Genomic DNA, 12423 nt, shown 5'->3' on the forward strand with positions numbered 1-12423 from the left:
ATGAATGGGAGGAAGGAAAGACACTTCTAAGAGTTTGAGCCCAGGGTGTGATGGTGGGAGATGGAGATGACTAACAGGAATGAGTGATCTCAGAAGGAGCCTCAGTGGGGAAGACAGGAAGTATAGCTGTAGACAAGCTGAGTAAGAGGGCTCCAGCTGAAAGGTATGATGATGGCATTTCTACCTTGTAAACTTTCAGTCTCTCTGTGACACTTCAGAGTGACACTGAGGACAGGAAAAGACCTAACACGAATGTTGTAAGCAACTCAGGATACTCCAGAGGGGACCAGCCAGATGCTAGCCCCCACTCTGGAACTATTACTACTGAATTTAGGAGAAATTTTCCTAACTTTTGTTTTGCTAAAAAACATGATTTTGCCTCATTTCAGTGGCTAGAGGGAAAGTAGGCCCTCTTTAAGAATAACGCCAGGATGCATGAGTATTACTGGCTCTTCCATGAACTTATAGCAGGTAAATCATTCACTAAGAAAGTGGCAATCCATGCATGGCTGGTGCATGTTTGGTCTCCTTCCTCCAGTTTCCCGTTTGAATTGAAGAGCTTTCAAACAGGATTAAGTATGTAAATAATAGTTGGCAGTTCCACTGTTTGACATGATACCTTATGTTCCTTCAGCTTTGTTCCGGCCTGTTTCCATGGGGTGTAGATTACCTGGGGATAGAGCCTAAATTTCAAGTTCTTGAAACTTGGAGCAGTGTTTCCTCATCTGTGAGGCAAAAGAAATGGTCTAAATGACCTGTCCTCTACTCCAGAGTTCCGACTCCAGGATACAGAAGCAGAGTGTACTTTGGGGATTTATGCATGCAGTCAAATTCCAACTCTCACCACCAGATGGCACTGTTGCCTGTTAACTAGAAATAGGTTGATGACTTTTTCTGGAAACAGAATCCTGAACGTCAAAATATGACCTGCTTATTCTAATTAATTCAACAAACATTTATTGAACATCTGTATGAGCCAGGCACTAATGCCAGCTGCTTTGGATGAAAAAAGATCATCACGCCTTCATAGTAGTAGAAGAGAAAGGCATGGAAGCAGTCATACACCAGTGCTCCAAAAACATGCAACAGTAAGCCAAGGAATCTCCCAGAGAAAAATCATCTTAAGTTAGATCATGGCTTCCTTGGGGTAACTTCTCTGACTCTAGCCCTAGGTTAGGTCCCCCATTCTTCTGCATCCTATACCTAGTAATCATCATGCTTTCCGAAGTCAGTGATCTAAAGGCAGCCTTTGCTGCTAGACTAAGTTGTGAGAGGAGGGCCCGTGTACCTCCTCTGCTGCCACATTCCCAAGCTTAACATTTAACAATGGTAACAGCTCAAAATTCTCCAAGCCAGGCTTCAGCAATACGTGAACTGTGAACTTCCTGATGTTCAAGCTGGTTTTAGAAAAGGCAGAGAAACCAGAGATCAAATTGCCAACATCTGCTGGATCATGGAAAAAGCAAGAGAGTTCCAGAAAAACAGCTATTTCTGCTTTATTGACTATGCCAAAGCCTTTGACTGTGTGGATCACAAGAAACTGGAAAATTCTGAAAGAGATGGGAATACCAGACCACCTGACCTGCCTCTTGAGAAACCTGTATGTAGGTCAGGAAGCAACAGTTAGAACTGGACATGGAACAACAGACTGGTTCCAAATAGGAAGAGGAGTACGTCAAGGCTGTATATTGTCACCCTGCTTATTTAACTTCTATGCAGAGTACATCATGACAAACACTGGACTGGAAGCACAAGCTGGAGTCAAGATTACCGGGAGAAATATCAATACCCTCAGATATGCAGATGACACCACCCTTATGGCAGAAAGTGAAGAGGAACTAAAAAGCCTCTTGATGAAAGTGAAAGTGGAGAGTGAAAAAGTTGGCTTAAAGCTCAACATTCAGAAAACGAAGATCATGGCATCTGGTCCCATCACTTCATGGGAAATAGATGGGGAAACAGTGTCAGAGTTTATTTTTTTGGGTTCCAAAATCACTGCAGATGGTGACTGCAGCCATGAAATTAAAAGACGCTTACTCCTTGGAAGGAAAGTTATGACCAACCTAGATAGCATATTCAAAAGCAGAGACATTACTTTGCCAACAAAGGTCCGTCTAGTCAAGGCTATGGTTTTTCCTGTGGTCATGTATGGATGTGAGAGTTGGACTGTGAAGAAGGCTGAGTGCCAAAGAATTGATGCTTTTGAACTGTGGTGTTGGAGAAGACTCTTGAGAGTCCCTTGGACTGCAAGATCCAACCAGTCCCTTCTGAAGATCAGCCCTGGGATTTCTTTGGAAGGAATGATGCTAAAGCTGAAACTCCAGTACTTTGGCCACCTCATGTGAAGAGTTGACTCATTGGAAAAGACTCTGATGCTGGGAGGGATTGGGGGCAGGAGGAGAAGGGGATGACAGAGGATGAGATGGCTGGATGGCATCACCGACTCGATGGACGTGAGTCTGAGTGAACTCTGGGAGTTGGTGATGGACAGGGAGGCCTGGTGTGCTGCGATTCATGGGGTCGCAGAGTCGGACACGACAGCGACTGAACTGAGCTGAACAGCAAGCATTCAGAGGTTACCAATGTATCAGGTGCTATGCTAAGCCTCCCACATTCACTACTGCATTTAATCTTCCCAACAACCTAGGCCACTGACACTGTCCCCACTTTACAGATGAGGAAACCATAGCTAGTAAGTGGCAAAACCATGAACCCAGGTCTGGCTCAATAAACAGTAGTATCACATCCCCTTGAGCCACTTTTAATAACTTTCATAATCTGAATATCAGCCTATTCATCCACCCTAATTTATTGCTGTCTTCTTCAGGGAAGGTTCATCTGTCCTAATTTATCACTCTGTTCTTCTTTACTCATTTTCTCCTTATTACTCAGTACTCACTAGTCTCAACATTTTGCTCCTGTTCTTCTGTCCTCTGGCATTTGTCTAGCTCAATTTCTCTCAAATTAGTATTCATTTAACAAAATCAATAATGTACTCATCCATTAGAAAGTTTCTGAAACTTGTTCTCAAATTTTTCTGTAGAAGGCTTATCCTTAATGAAATTACTGTTAGGACTGCCTACGAGCAACTCCTGTGTCTACTGGAGGCTGAGAAGAGTTCCTAGTAATAGCATTTATTTTTTTCCTTGTTTATTTTCAAATCTGAGTACAAAACAAGCACACAGTAAACAGCTTTTAAGTGACCTTTTCTATTTGCAATGATCTATAAATATTAAATACTCCAACAAAAAAATGGTTCTATATAGTGAAATCAAGTATTCCCCCAAACCAAAAAATAAAGCCCATGAACTATATGAAAGTGACAAACTCTCCACATCTCAGTTCTCTCAATTTTGTTATTGTTTAGTTGCTGAGTCGTGTCGGACTCTTTGTGACACCCCCCACCTCCCATGGACTGTAGCACGCCAGGCTCCTCTGTCCCTGGATTTCCCAGGCAAGAATATTGGAGTGGGTTGCCATTTCCTTCTGCATAGCTTTTATTTTTAAAGCACATTTCCCATGGACCCATATCATGATCTCTAAGCTAGATAGGACTGTAGTAATTACCTAGTCCAATCTCTCGTTTCTAACTAGGAGAAAATTGAGAAAACCCTGATTTGGGCCAGGTTATATAGTCAGCGGAGTGGTAAGTCAAGACCATGTTGTACCCTCTTGTCCAATAGTACTAATTTATGACAACTGCTGCCTCTCCAGCATTAATTTCACAAAGACCAACATTTCAAGTCTCTAACACCTGTTGGCTTTACTGCACGACTGCCCAGGTTTCAGTCCCAAACACAGCTTTCTCTACCTACGTGACCTTGGGTTAATTACTTAAAACTGTATCTCAGTGTCCTTCTCCACGAAACAAGGATCACAGTTCTTAGGGTTGTTAGGAAATTTAAATGATTTTATACATGAAAGTATGTGGCACACAGTAATACCCAATAAATTTTTAGCTGTTATTCCCTCTTTTCTTGGAACTACTTATGCTACTTCAAAGAACGATGGTTTTTCCCAAATTGAAATAAATACAAGACATTTGATGTGTTCATTTACTTTAATAACACTACATTTACCATGTTATCACCATGGAATGTAAATTCAGGTTAGACGAGAATTCACAAGTACAACAAAGCATTCTGTGATATACCAAAGTTTGTATAATGTCTGACCAAACCAGCTTGCTCATCAGTGACTTCCATTGTAGGGATTTTATTTAGTTGATGATACTTTTGGAGAAAATAAACATACTGCACACATTTAAAAAGTGTTTTTCATTTACCTTTGCATTAGCACTTAAAATACATGTTTCAAAATAATTTAAAATTATTCTAATATAACAGCAGCAAAATATAATTCTGCAATTACTAAAGAGCTAAAAGGGATCCACAAGTTAAGTTACTCTCATGTTTATGATTCTAAAATAAATACTACTTCAAAGTGGCTCTGTTACCAGCTTTTTAGTTTTGGTTTAAAAACACACACAGACTTGCAGGGAGGTTTATAATGTTGTATTCCATGCACTGTTCTGAAAGGGTTCCTCAAGAGCCAACCAGCCCTTAAAACAGTACTCAGTCCACAAGGCCGTCAGAAAGTTACATTAACTGGGGTAAATAGGATTCCTACATTACATCAAAAGCATATGATATTCTGCAGCAACTGGGAGCATTTTCAGGATTGCCATGTTGTCTTCTTTAGAACTAATTTCAACAGAAGAGTTTAAGAAGGTGGACAGGTACCACTATCAAGTGTATTTAAAAGTGACATGTTTCTTTTGTGCTGGTCTGACTCCCCTGAATGACCTAGCTAGTGAACTAGTCACCAGTAACTTGGTCACCAGGCAAATCAAGCCTGCAAGAAAGGAGGCCAATTTTCAAATTACCATGTTCTTGTCTGACCCAAACAATTTATTTTCAACATAAACATATAACCTCAATATGAGATGTCTAACTAAAGCAAGCACCACCAAGACGACCAAGACAGCATCTCCTCTTCTAAGGTTTAGGTTTCCCCCAGAATTCTTGATACAGGGAATAGCCCATACCTAAAGAGAAAGAATGCTAGTTAAGCATTTAAAATTTTTCTTCAGTATTAGAAAATTAAAAACTATTCATAAAACAGCTAAAAGTAGCACTCTTACTAGCATATGATGCTTAAAAGGAAAACAAGACCCTAGGCTGCTTACATTCTTGCTTTCTTAAATAATTCAAATTTATAAAATTCTTTTTACACAGTTTCCGAAGTATTTTCAAGACTAGTATGATTAGCTCAGATGGCTAAAATATCAATATTTATCTGGCAACTTTAAAAGGACTCAATCTTGCTGTATAAAGCAGATAATGTCAATGAATTATAAAGCCTACAAAAGCATGTAGTATCTTTTCCACCTTGAAAAACTCAATAAAACAGCCATCATGTCTCTTCCAGATGATGGATCTTACTACCAACCCTATTTGCATATATAGACTCAATGACATTATAATGGGCATTACTATCTTTTCTCTCTTTAAAACCTTAGTAAGATTATTCATCATAGAGTAAAACTATACCACTACTTGAACTATTTTTATTCATTCAGTTTTTAGGTGAAAATGAGTAGTGATATTTGCAAACTGCTTCAAAGTCAGTTAAAAGTATCTACCTTGTTTTACTTACAAAGAAATCCATTCATGGGGAACCAAAAATTTGAAAATGTCCTGTAGGAACCTACCAAGAGTCATTGCTCCCACAACAAAGCCTTGGGCTGCCACACGCATGTGGATCAGGTGAACAGACATTTTAGTATGTCCCCTGCTCTTCAATCTATATAATCCATATGCAACAATTGCTGCAAAACCTGCCATTCCTGTAAAAGAAATAGTCACAAGTTATGTCAGATACATTGGGGCAGGGAATCAAGATGAGTTTATTATCAATCGATGTTCTATTTTTTATAAGGATGCTTTAGGAGACCATTACCCAGCTAGCATATGAACTGAGGTTTTAATCCCCACCCCGATTCAGAATTAAAAACTCAAAATTGGTAGCAAGCAATAGCAGATCTAGAAAATCAAGATCATCTTTGAAGTATGGGCTTGTGAAGCCAGTAAATAAATTCCTTTAAGAGTGCTAGGGGAACTCTTCTCTGTTCTACTTCCATCCCTGAAGGAAATCAGTTAAGGGAATGCAGCAGAGACTGTAATAAACCACAACTGTGAGTTTATAACAACTCTTGAGTCTTGTGAGTCCTTGTAGCAAATCACTGAAACTGATGGTCGTCTTGGGGTCACAACACATTCACTGAAATAAGTCAATAAAATACGATGTCTGAATTCGGAGAAGAATTTTTACGAGACTTATACCAATCTAAGCATATTTCAACATATGAAAAAATATTAAAAAATAAATGCTTCATCAGGAAATGCTTGATGAATGAAATAAGCTGCCCACACTTCTACTGTGTTAAAGCTTATTAGACCATCAAAGTCAAACTTACCAATGGGGACAAATGGTGCCTCTCTAGCTTTTCGGATAAGTTTAGATCCCTGATCTTCATCATATGAAGAAAGAGAAATATCTGTGTCGCTTGACATAGTGATTGAAGACTCTTCCTGAAACAGAATTTCCATGAGGTTCTGCAGTTAAAAGCATACTTTTTTAATAAGATTATTCCTTTAAGTAATACAAAAAAAAAGCCAAGATACTAGCCAGATTATATGAATAACAGGGCAGGGTGAAAAAAAGATTAATTTCCATAACAAAGGGACCAAGGCTCCATTCTCCCTTTTCTGTCTTTTTTTTTGGTAACACAGGAAGCTAATAGGCATTTCATCACAGTAAAGTAATAATTCAATTTCACCTTAGTCATGGTCACTACATACTTCGTTCTGACTGATCTGCACAGATGATAAACTTCACCCGCAGATTGAAAAAAGGGAGTCACACATAGCATATAAGTGCACAAGTATCTCTGACTGATGTTAATTACAATACACTGTTGTAATTGATATCAGTCAGATGTCATTTACTGCTGCTGCTGCTGCTAAGTCGCTTCAGTTGTGTCTGACTCTGTGCAACCCCATAGACGGCAGCCCACCAGGCTCTGCCGTCCCTGGGATTCTCCAGGCAAGAACACTGGAGTGGGTTGCCATTGCCTTCTCCATTGTGTGAAAGTGAAAAGTGAAAGTGAAGTCGCTCAGTCACGTCCGACTTGTAGTGACCCTATGGACTGCAGCCTACTAGGCTCCTCCATCCATGGGATTTTCTAGGCAAGAGTACTGGAGTGGCTTGCCATTGCCTTCTCTGATGTCATTTACAGATGACATCAAAAAGTTAACTGCCAATCCCATTATCTGTATAGTCTTAGCTTATGAATTTTTCATGTGCATCACACTCCCTCCAGTAATAAATGGCTCTCATTCAACACTTTGCTATTCAAGGGGTTTAATAGTAATCAAGGTTCTCAAAGAAAATCCAACTCTAGACGTGAGGCGTAGGGTTTAGTTTGAAAAGTGAAATTGTCCCTCAAAGCCTCCATCCTCACTGGGAAGAGTACAGTTCTGTCATCTGACAGAGAAGAGCTTAATCCAGATGAGCTGTACAGTATCACACAGATAGAATCAATTAGAACTAGGGCTTCCCTGGTGGCTCAGCTGGTAAAGAATCTGCCTGCAATGCGGGAGACCTGGGTTCGATCCCTGGCTTGGGAAGATCCCCTGGAGAAGGGAAAGGCTACCCACTCCAGCCTGGAGAAGTCCATGGACTGTATAGTTAGTCCATGGGGTTGTAAAGAGTTGGACACGACTGAGCGACTCTCACTTTGACTTTCTCTTCTTTCTTGTGCTCCATTACTTGCTAACTAAATGAACCCCTACTTTGTCTGAGCTTTTATTATATACAAGGTTCAACAAGTTCAAGGTTCAGGATGCTCATTATATATTTCAAGAGATTAAAATGTAAACACTGAAATAATGTTTCAGAAATTAAATTCTTTTAAAAACATGCCAGAGTACGTATACTTTGCAAAGAGCATAACAGACAGAATTTAGAGTGTGGCATCTTTTAGATAAAGTTTGGGAAATTTCAGAGAAATATTTGAGCTTGGCTTTCAACATACTACATAAATGAGGACTTCCCTGGTGGTCCAGCAGTTAAGTCGCTATGCTTCCACTGCAGGGGGCCCAGACCCTGGTCTGGGAACTAAGATCCCACATGCTGCGTGGTACAGCCAAAAAAGCCCAAACAAACAAACCCCAAGATATTACATAAATCGACTAGATGGTAAGATTAAACTATTTTAGGCCAGTATATTTATTAGTTCCCTTCATAATCAATCTAAACTTCCCAAAGGCAAACATTTCAAAATCTTTCCTATTTTACCACAATTCCTTCTTCTACCTTCCTCACCAATCCCACATTCTAATTAAACTTATTGTTTGTTGAAAAATATTACTTCAATATTTATTCAACTATTAAAATTATTCTCAGGCCATTAGGAAAATTTAGTGAAAAATAACAATTACACACATTTGTAGAGTTTCATCAGTAAGAAAAATATCAAGCTGTATCTACATAAGTGCTAATTTCTCTTTTAATTGTTACATTGCTCAATGAAAGAACACATGATAACCTGAGTAGGTTTTGGATCCTTGCGACCCCAAGAAAAAAAACCACTATATATGACAATCCATTTTTAAAAACTAGCACCTCCTTTTGCAGATACAAAAGCATGTTTTCTTCCTTTGTCCTAATTTCTAGATAACTAATTGTCCAACAGATCAGGGTAGCAAAAGTTCGCTTCTCCTTCCTTGCAGCAGTTTGTATGGATAGGCCATTTGACCTGGCTTTCAGAAAGTAGTCCCTGGGGTAAGAATCAAGGTATGAAGGAACCATGTAGTCATTATTTGTCTTAAGTGACTAAGGATAATTTGTCTCTGATACAGAACACCATGTGTGCACATTTCAGCATAAAAGAAAGGGGAATATCAAAAGTCCAACACATCACAAAGTTAATTTGTTATTCTATGGTTCAAATTCTATTTCTATCATGACATATATCTATAAAACTCCCTGAGTGTAAGATTTTAATAATTCTCTTCCCGATCACCTAGAAGTTTCCCCAAGTATTCATGATTTACAGCCATCTAAATAAAAAATGGTTAACTTTTAAAGTATCAGGGTCAATAAGTATAAGTCACTTGAGAATAAAACCCCAAGGTTCAATCCATGCCAGTAGCCTTATTTTACAGATGGAAAAAGAAAGCTTATGAAGGGTGCAATAAACTGCTCAACAACAGGAATCTCTGACAGGGCAGGATTAGAACCCAGTTCTCCTAATAAACAGTTGTGGGTTCTTTTGATTGACAATATATTGCCAGATCATTTGTCTTATTATGCTGGTGTACATTTTATCTGAAAAAATAGAAAATCCATTTCTTAACAGAAGCCTGCATCTCCTCCTTTGAATTGTGAAAAATGTCTGTCATGCCCAAAGTTAAATGGAATCTTCTTCCCCAGTGACGTAATTCATCTAACAATTTCAGCTGTAATTTGAGTATTTTTTCCCCTAGCATCACTTCTGGACTTCCTTTATCATTTTCTTATCCACCCACAGCAACTGACCCAGATCTGCCAGAAAGTTGAACATGTACAAAAGGAGGCACCTAAAACCAGATAACACGAATTAGTCTGTAAACTAAGATACTACTGAAGACCTTTCCAAGTGCACCTAGCAGAGGCCTAAGGTAACAGGAGCCGCTCCGCATCACGTGATGTAAAAAGATTTAAGGATCTTCACAGCTCGTCATTTTTGTCACAGGAGCTTCTAACAATGGATTCCAATTTTCATTTTGAACCCGTCACTGTCAGCCCGTTTTAAACGGCTGCCAAGTCCCCACCCCAGGAGATTCTGATTCAGATGGTCTGGGGCAGGTCCCAAGGAATCTATATCTTAAGAAGATCCGTTCAAGAGATTCTGGTGCACAGGGAATCAAGAGAACCACTGATGTACAAAACTCAAATACGATTGTCATGCTGGGGCCTGGTACCACTTATACATCACAACTTTTCATCCCAGGCACTTGTGGAAGCATAGATTCCATCCATAGTGATTACCCAGAAGAGGGGAATAATTGATTCCCGCACCGGTAAAACAGGCGAATAAACCTGCCGAATCATTTCGACTGCTCCCAATTATAATCCTGTGCTATGTTTTGTAATCTCTAACTTGGCAGGTTTACTTTTGAGGAAGAAATGTAAATTCTGTCAGAGGCGCTTGATACAGGCCCTGGTCCTTCTTACCTTCCTGAGGCGGAAGAGAGTCGCCAAAGGTGGAACAGAATACCGGCCCGGGGAGAACAGGAAGCCGATGGCGGGAAGGTCGTGTAGTTTTACGCCCTCCCCTCAACCCTTCAACCTTCCTCCCCTTTCCCTTCCTGTGACCTTGTCAGGACTCCATGGCCGGACCGCACGCCCTCCCAATCCCTCCTCACCCACCCGCTCTCAAAGAAGTCCCGGACACGCTCGGGACAACGGGCTCCGCGAAGTCGGCTCCAGCCCGGTGCCTCCCCAGATACATCCCCGGGCCTTCCAGCTCAGCCGCGATTCGCTCTACAAACCTTTTCTGCACCCCCCCCCCCCCCCATAGGTTCCGTACGCTCTCACCAGCCCTCACCGGCACCACGAAATGAGGCCTGAGCCCCGCCAACCAGACTTCGCCCCTTTCAGCCCAGGCATCAGCCCCCTATCCCAGTCCCGCGGCGCCAACCCTCCCAAGGTGCTCTCGACGCGGCCTCTCTTCTCCCCACTCCACCGCTCGGAATCACCCGACCCCCAAAGCCCGCCTGCATCACTTACAGACAACTTCAAGACGTTTCAGGTTCCTACCGTATTCTGACCCCACTCCCGCACCCACCGTCCAGCCGGCTTCTCCCGGTCCCGCCTACGTCCGGCCTCAGCCAATCAGAAACCAGCAACGGGCATGCGAGGGTCGGGGCGGGTGGATGGGTGCGTGCGTGCGTGTACGCAATGGGTGGGGTGGCCCAGAGATAGCCCCGGATTGGCTGGGGCGACGTGCGCGGGCGGTGACTTCTCGTCACTGGCTCTTACTTACGGATTGCATCAGAGGTGAGAAGTCGGCTTCTTAGGAACGGCGGAGGACGTTCGAGGGTGCTTCTCGGCCCTTGGCCGGGCGGAACTTGACAGTAGCTTCGCTGTTTTCCTCTTGGGAGGTGGCGGCAGCGAGCATCCGCGAACGCAGCAGGGCGGGGCTGAGGCTGAGAGGGTTAAACCGCGGCCGGTCCTTGAGTCTCGGCTGCGGGTGAGGAGGGGCCGCCGGCGGCTTTAGGGCGCTGGATCCACTCTCATGCCCTGGCACTTACCGGCCGCGAACAGGCGCTATGGGCCTCTGAGCTTGGCGCTTACACTGTAGTCGGAGACAGCCATTCATTACAAGCACGGGTGACTCCATACTGACCGGCGTGGTTTGCCTGAGGAAAGAAGTCACAGGCACCTTGTAACGGTGAACTTCCTGGGACAGAACCCGTAATTTGTTAGTAGATCACTCGGTAACTACCTGGCGAATTGGCGCAAAGCATCAAGCACTGCCATGAGGACTGCTTGCTAACTAAACTAAAATCTCTGGCTATAACCGTGAAACGAGGCAGACTGCCAAGTGCTCTAACCCACAGGTAGAAGCTCAGTGTCATAGGCTCAGGATCTTGAAAATCTTTTGTCTCATAATTCAGACACAAGTAGGAAACATTCCCTTGTGGCTCATCTGGTAAAGAATCTGCCCACAATGCGGGAGACCTGGGTTGGGAAGATCCTCTGGAGAAGGGAAAGGCTACCCACTCCAGTATTCTGGCCTGGAGAATTCCATGGATTGTATAGTCCATGGGGTCGCAAAAGTCGGAAACAACTGAGCGGCTTTCACTTTCACTTCAGGCAACATTCATTCTGAGTAGGATAAAAACTCCTTACCTTGGTCGTGTGGAGTGCTTTCAGCTCCTTGCTGGCACGTGTTTTGTCAGGTTCGTGGCGATATCTCCCTGAACACTGTCTTTGAGCTCTGGAGGGCCTTGGTAATGTTAAAAGAAGCAACAGTGGATACAAAGGGCTTTAAAGTTAAGTCGGAAGATCAGAAGTTGATTTAGGGTAATTAAAACAGTAAAAGAGGGACTTATCTGGTGGTCCAGTGGCTTAGAGTCTGTGCTCCCAAAGCAGGGGACCTGGGTTCACTACCTGGTCAGGGAACTAGATCCCATATGCAGCATCTAAGGCCCAGTGCAGCTACATAAATATTTAAGAAAATAAGAGAACGTGAGATTTGAAAATGAAAGCCATATTCATAGGCAATGCAGAAGTCATCAAGTTCCTTAATTCTGGAAATACAAAGGCTAACTGCAGCAATGACCATGGCCTATTCTTTGAATCAAAATAGTG

The 12423-nt window shown here is 42.2% G+C and overlaps 2 protein-coding genes across 5 annotated transcripts in view; one reads left to right on the top strand and one right to left on the bottom strand.

The window, feature by feature from the left end:
• The window catches only part of LOC109576052 (atypical chemokine receptor 2-like), a 99172-nt gene that overhangs the window by 45912 nt on the left and 40837 nt on the right, over positions 1 to 12423 (top strand). The window contains exon 7 of one of the 3 annotated variants that reach the window (XR_011562949.1): positions 635 to 3204. The exons of the other annotated variants lie outside the window; for them this stretch is intronic. The gene's annotated coding sequence lies outside the window, so the exon portion shown is untranslated. Of the gene's footprint in view, positions 1 to 634; positions 3205 to 12423 lie in introns of those variants that run through there. 3 annotated transcript variants of the gene reach the window in all.
• On the bottom strand, positions 4493 to 10909 carry HIGD1A (HIG1 hypoxia inducible domain family member 1A). Of its 2 annotated transcripts, XM_070776178.1 has the most exons (4): positions 10837 to 10909; positions 6479 to 6593; positions 5714 to 5848; positions 4493 to 5047 (listed from the first exon to the last, which is right to left on the bottom strand). In XM_070776178.1, the coding sequence occupies exons 2-4, from the start codon at positions 6573 to 6575 to the stop codon at positions 4998 to 5000; spliced, it is 282 nt and encodes a 93-aa protein (XP_070632279.1). In that variant the 5' UTR covers positions 6576 to 6593; positions 10837 to 10909; the 3' UTR covers positions 4493 to 4997. The 2 variants fall into 2 exon arrangements, with proteins under 2 accessions (XP_070632279.1, XP_070632278.1); XM_070776177.1 differs by lacking the exon at positions 10837 to 10909 and having other exon boundaries at positions 6479 to 6612.

The sequence above is a fragment of the Bos indicus genome, chromosome 22 (genome assembly GCF_029378745.1).
Source record: "Bos indicus isolate NIAB-ARS_2022 breed Sahiwal x Tharparkar chromosome 22, NIAB-ARS_B.indTharparkar_mat_pri_1.0, whole genome shotgun sequence".
NCBI classification, from domain to species: Eukaryota; Metazoa; Chordata; class Mammalia; order Artiodactyla; family Bovidae; genus Bos; species Bos indicus.

Excerpts from the sequence above, each read along its gene's own strand:
- HIGD1A (XM_070776177.1), bottom strand. The coding sequence starts at position 6,611 with ATGGAAATTCTGTTTCAGGAAGAGTCTTCAATCACTATGTCAAGCGAC. Across the intron at positions 5,849-6,478 it reads GGCACCATTTGTCCCCATTG|GAATGGCAGGTTTTGCAGCA; the intron begins GTAAGTTTGACT and ends TTTCTTTTACAG. Across the intron at positions 5,048-5,713 it reads TGTGGGAGCAATGACTCTTG|GTATGGGCTATTCCCTGTAT; the intron begins GTAGGTTCCTAC and ends CTTTCTCTTTAG.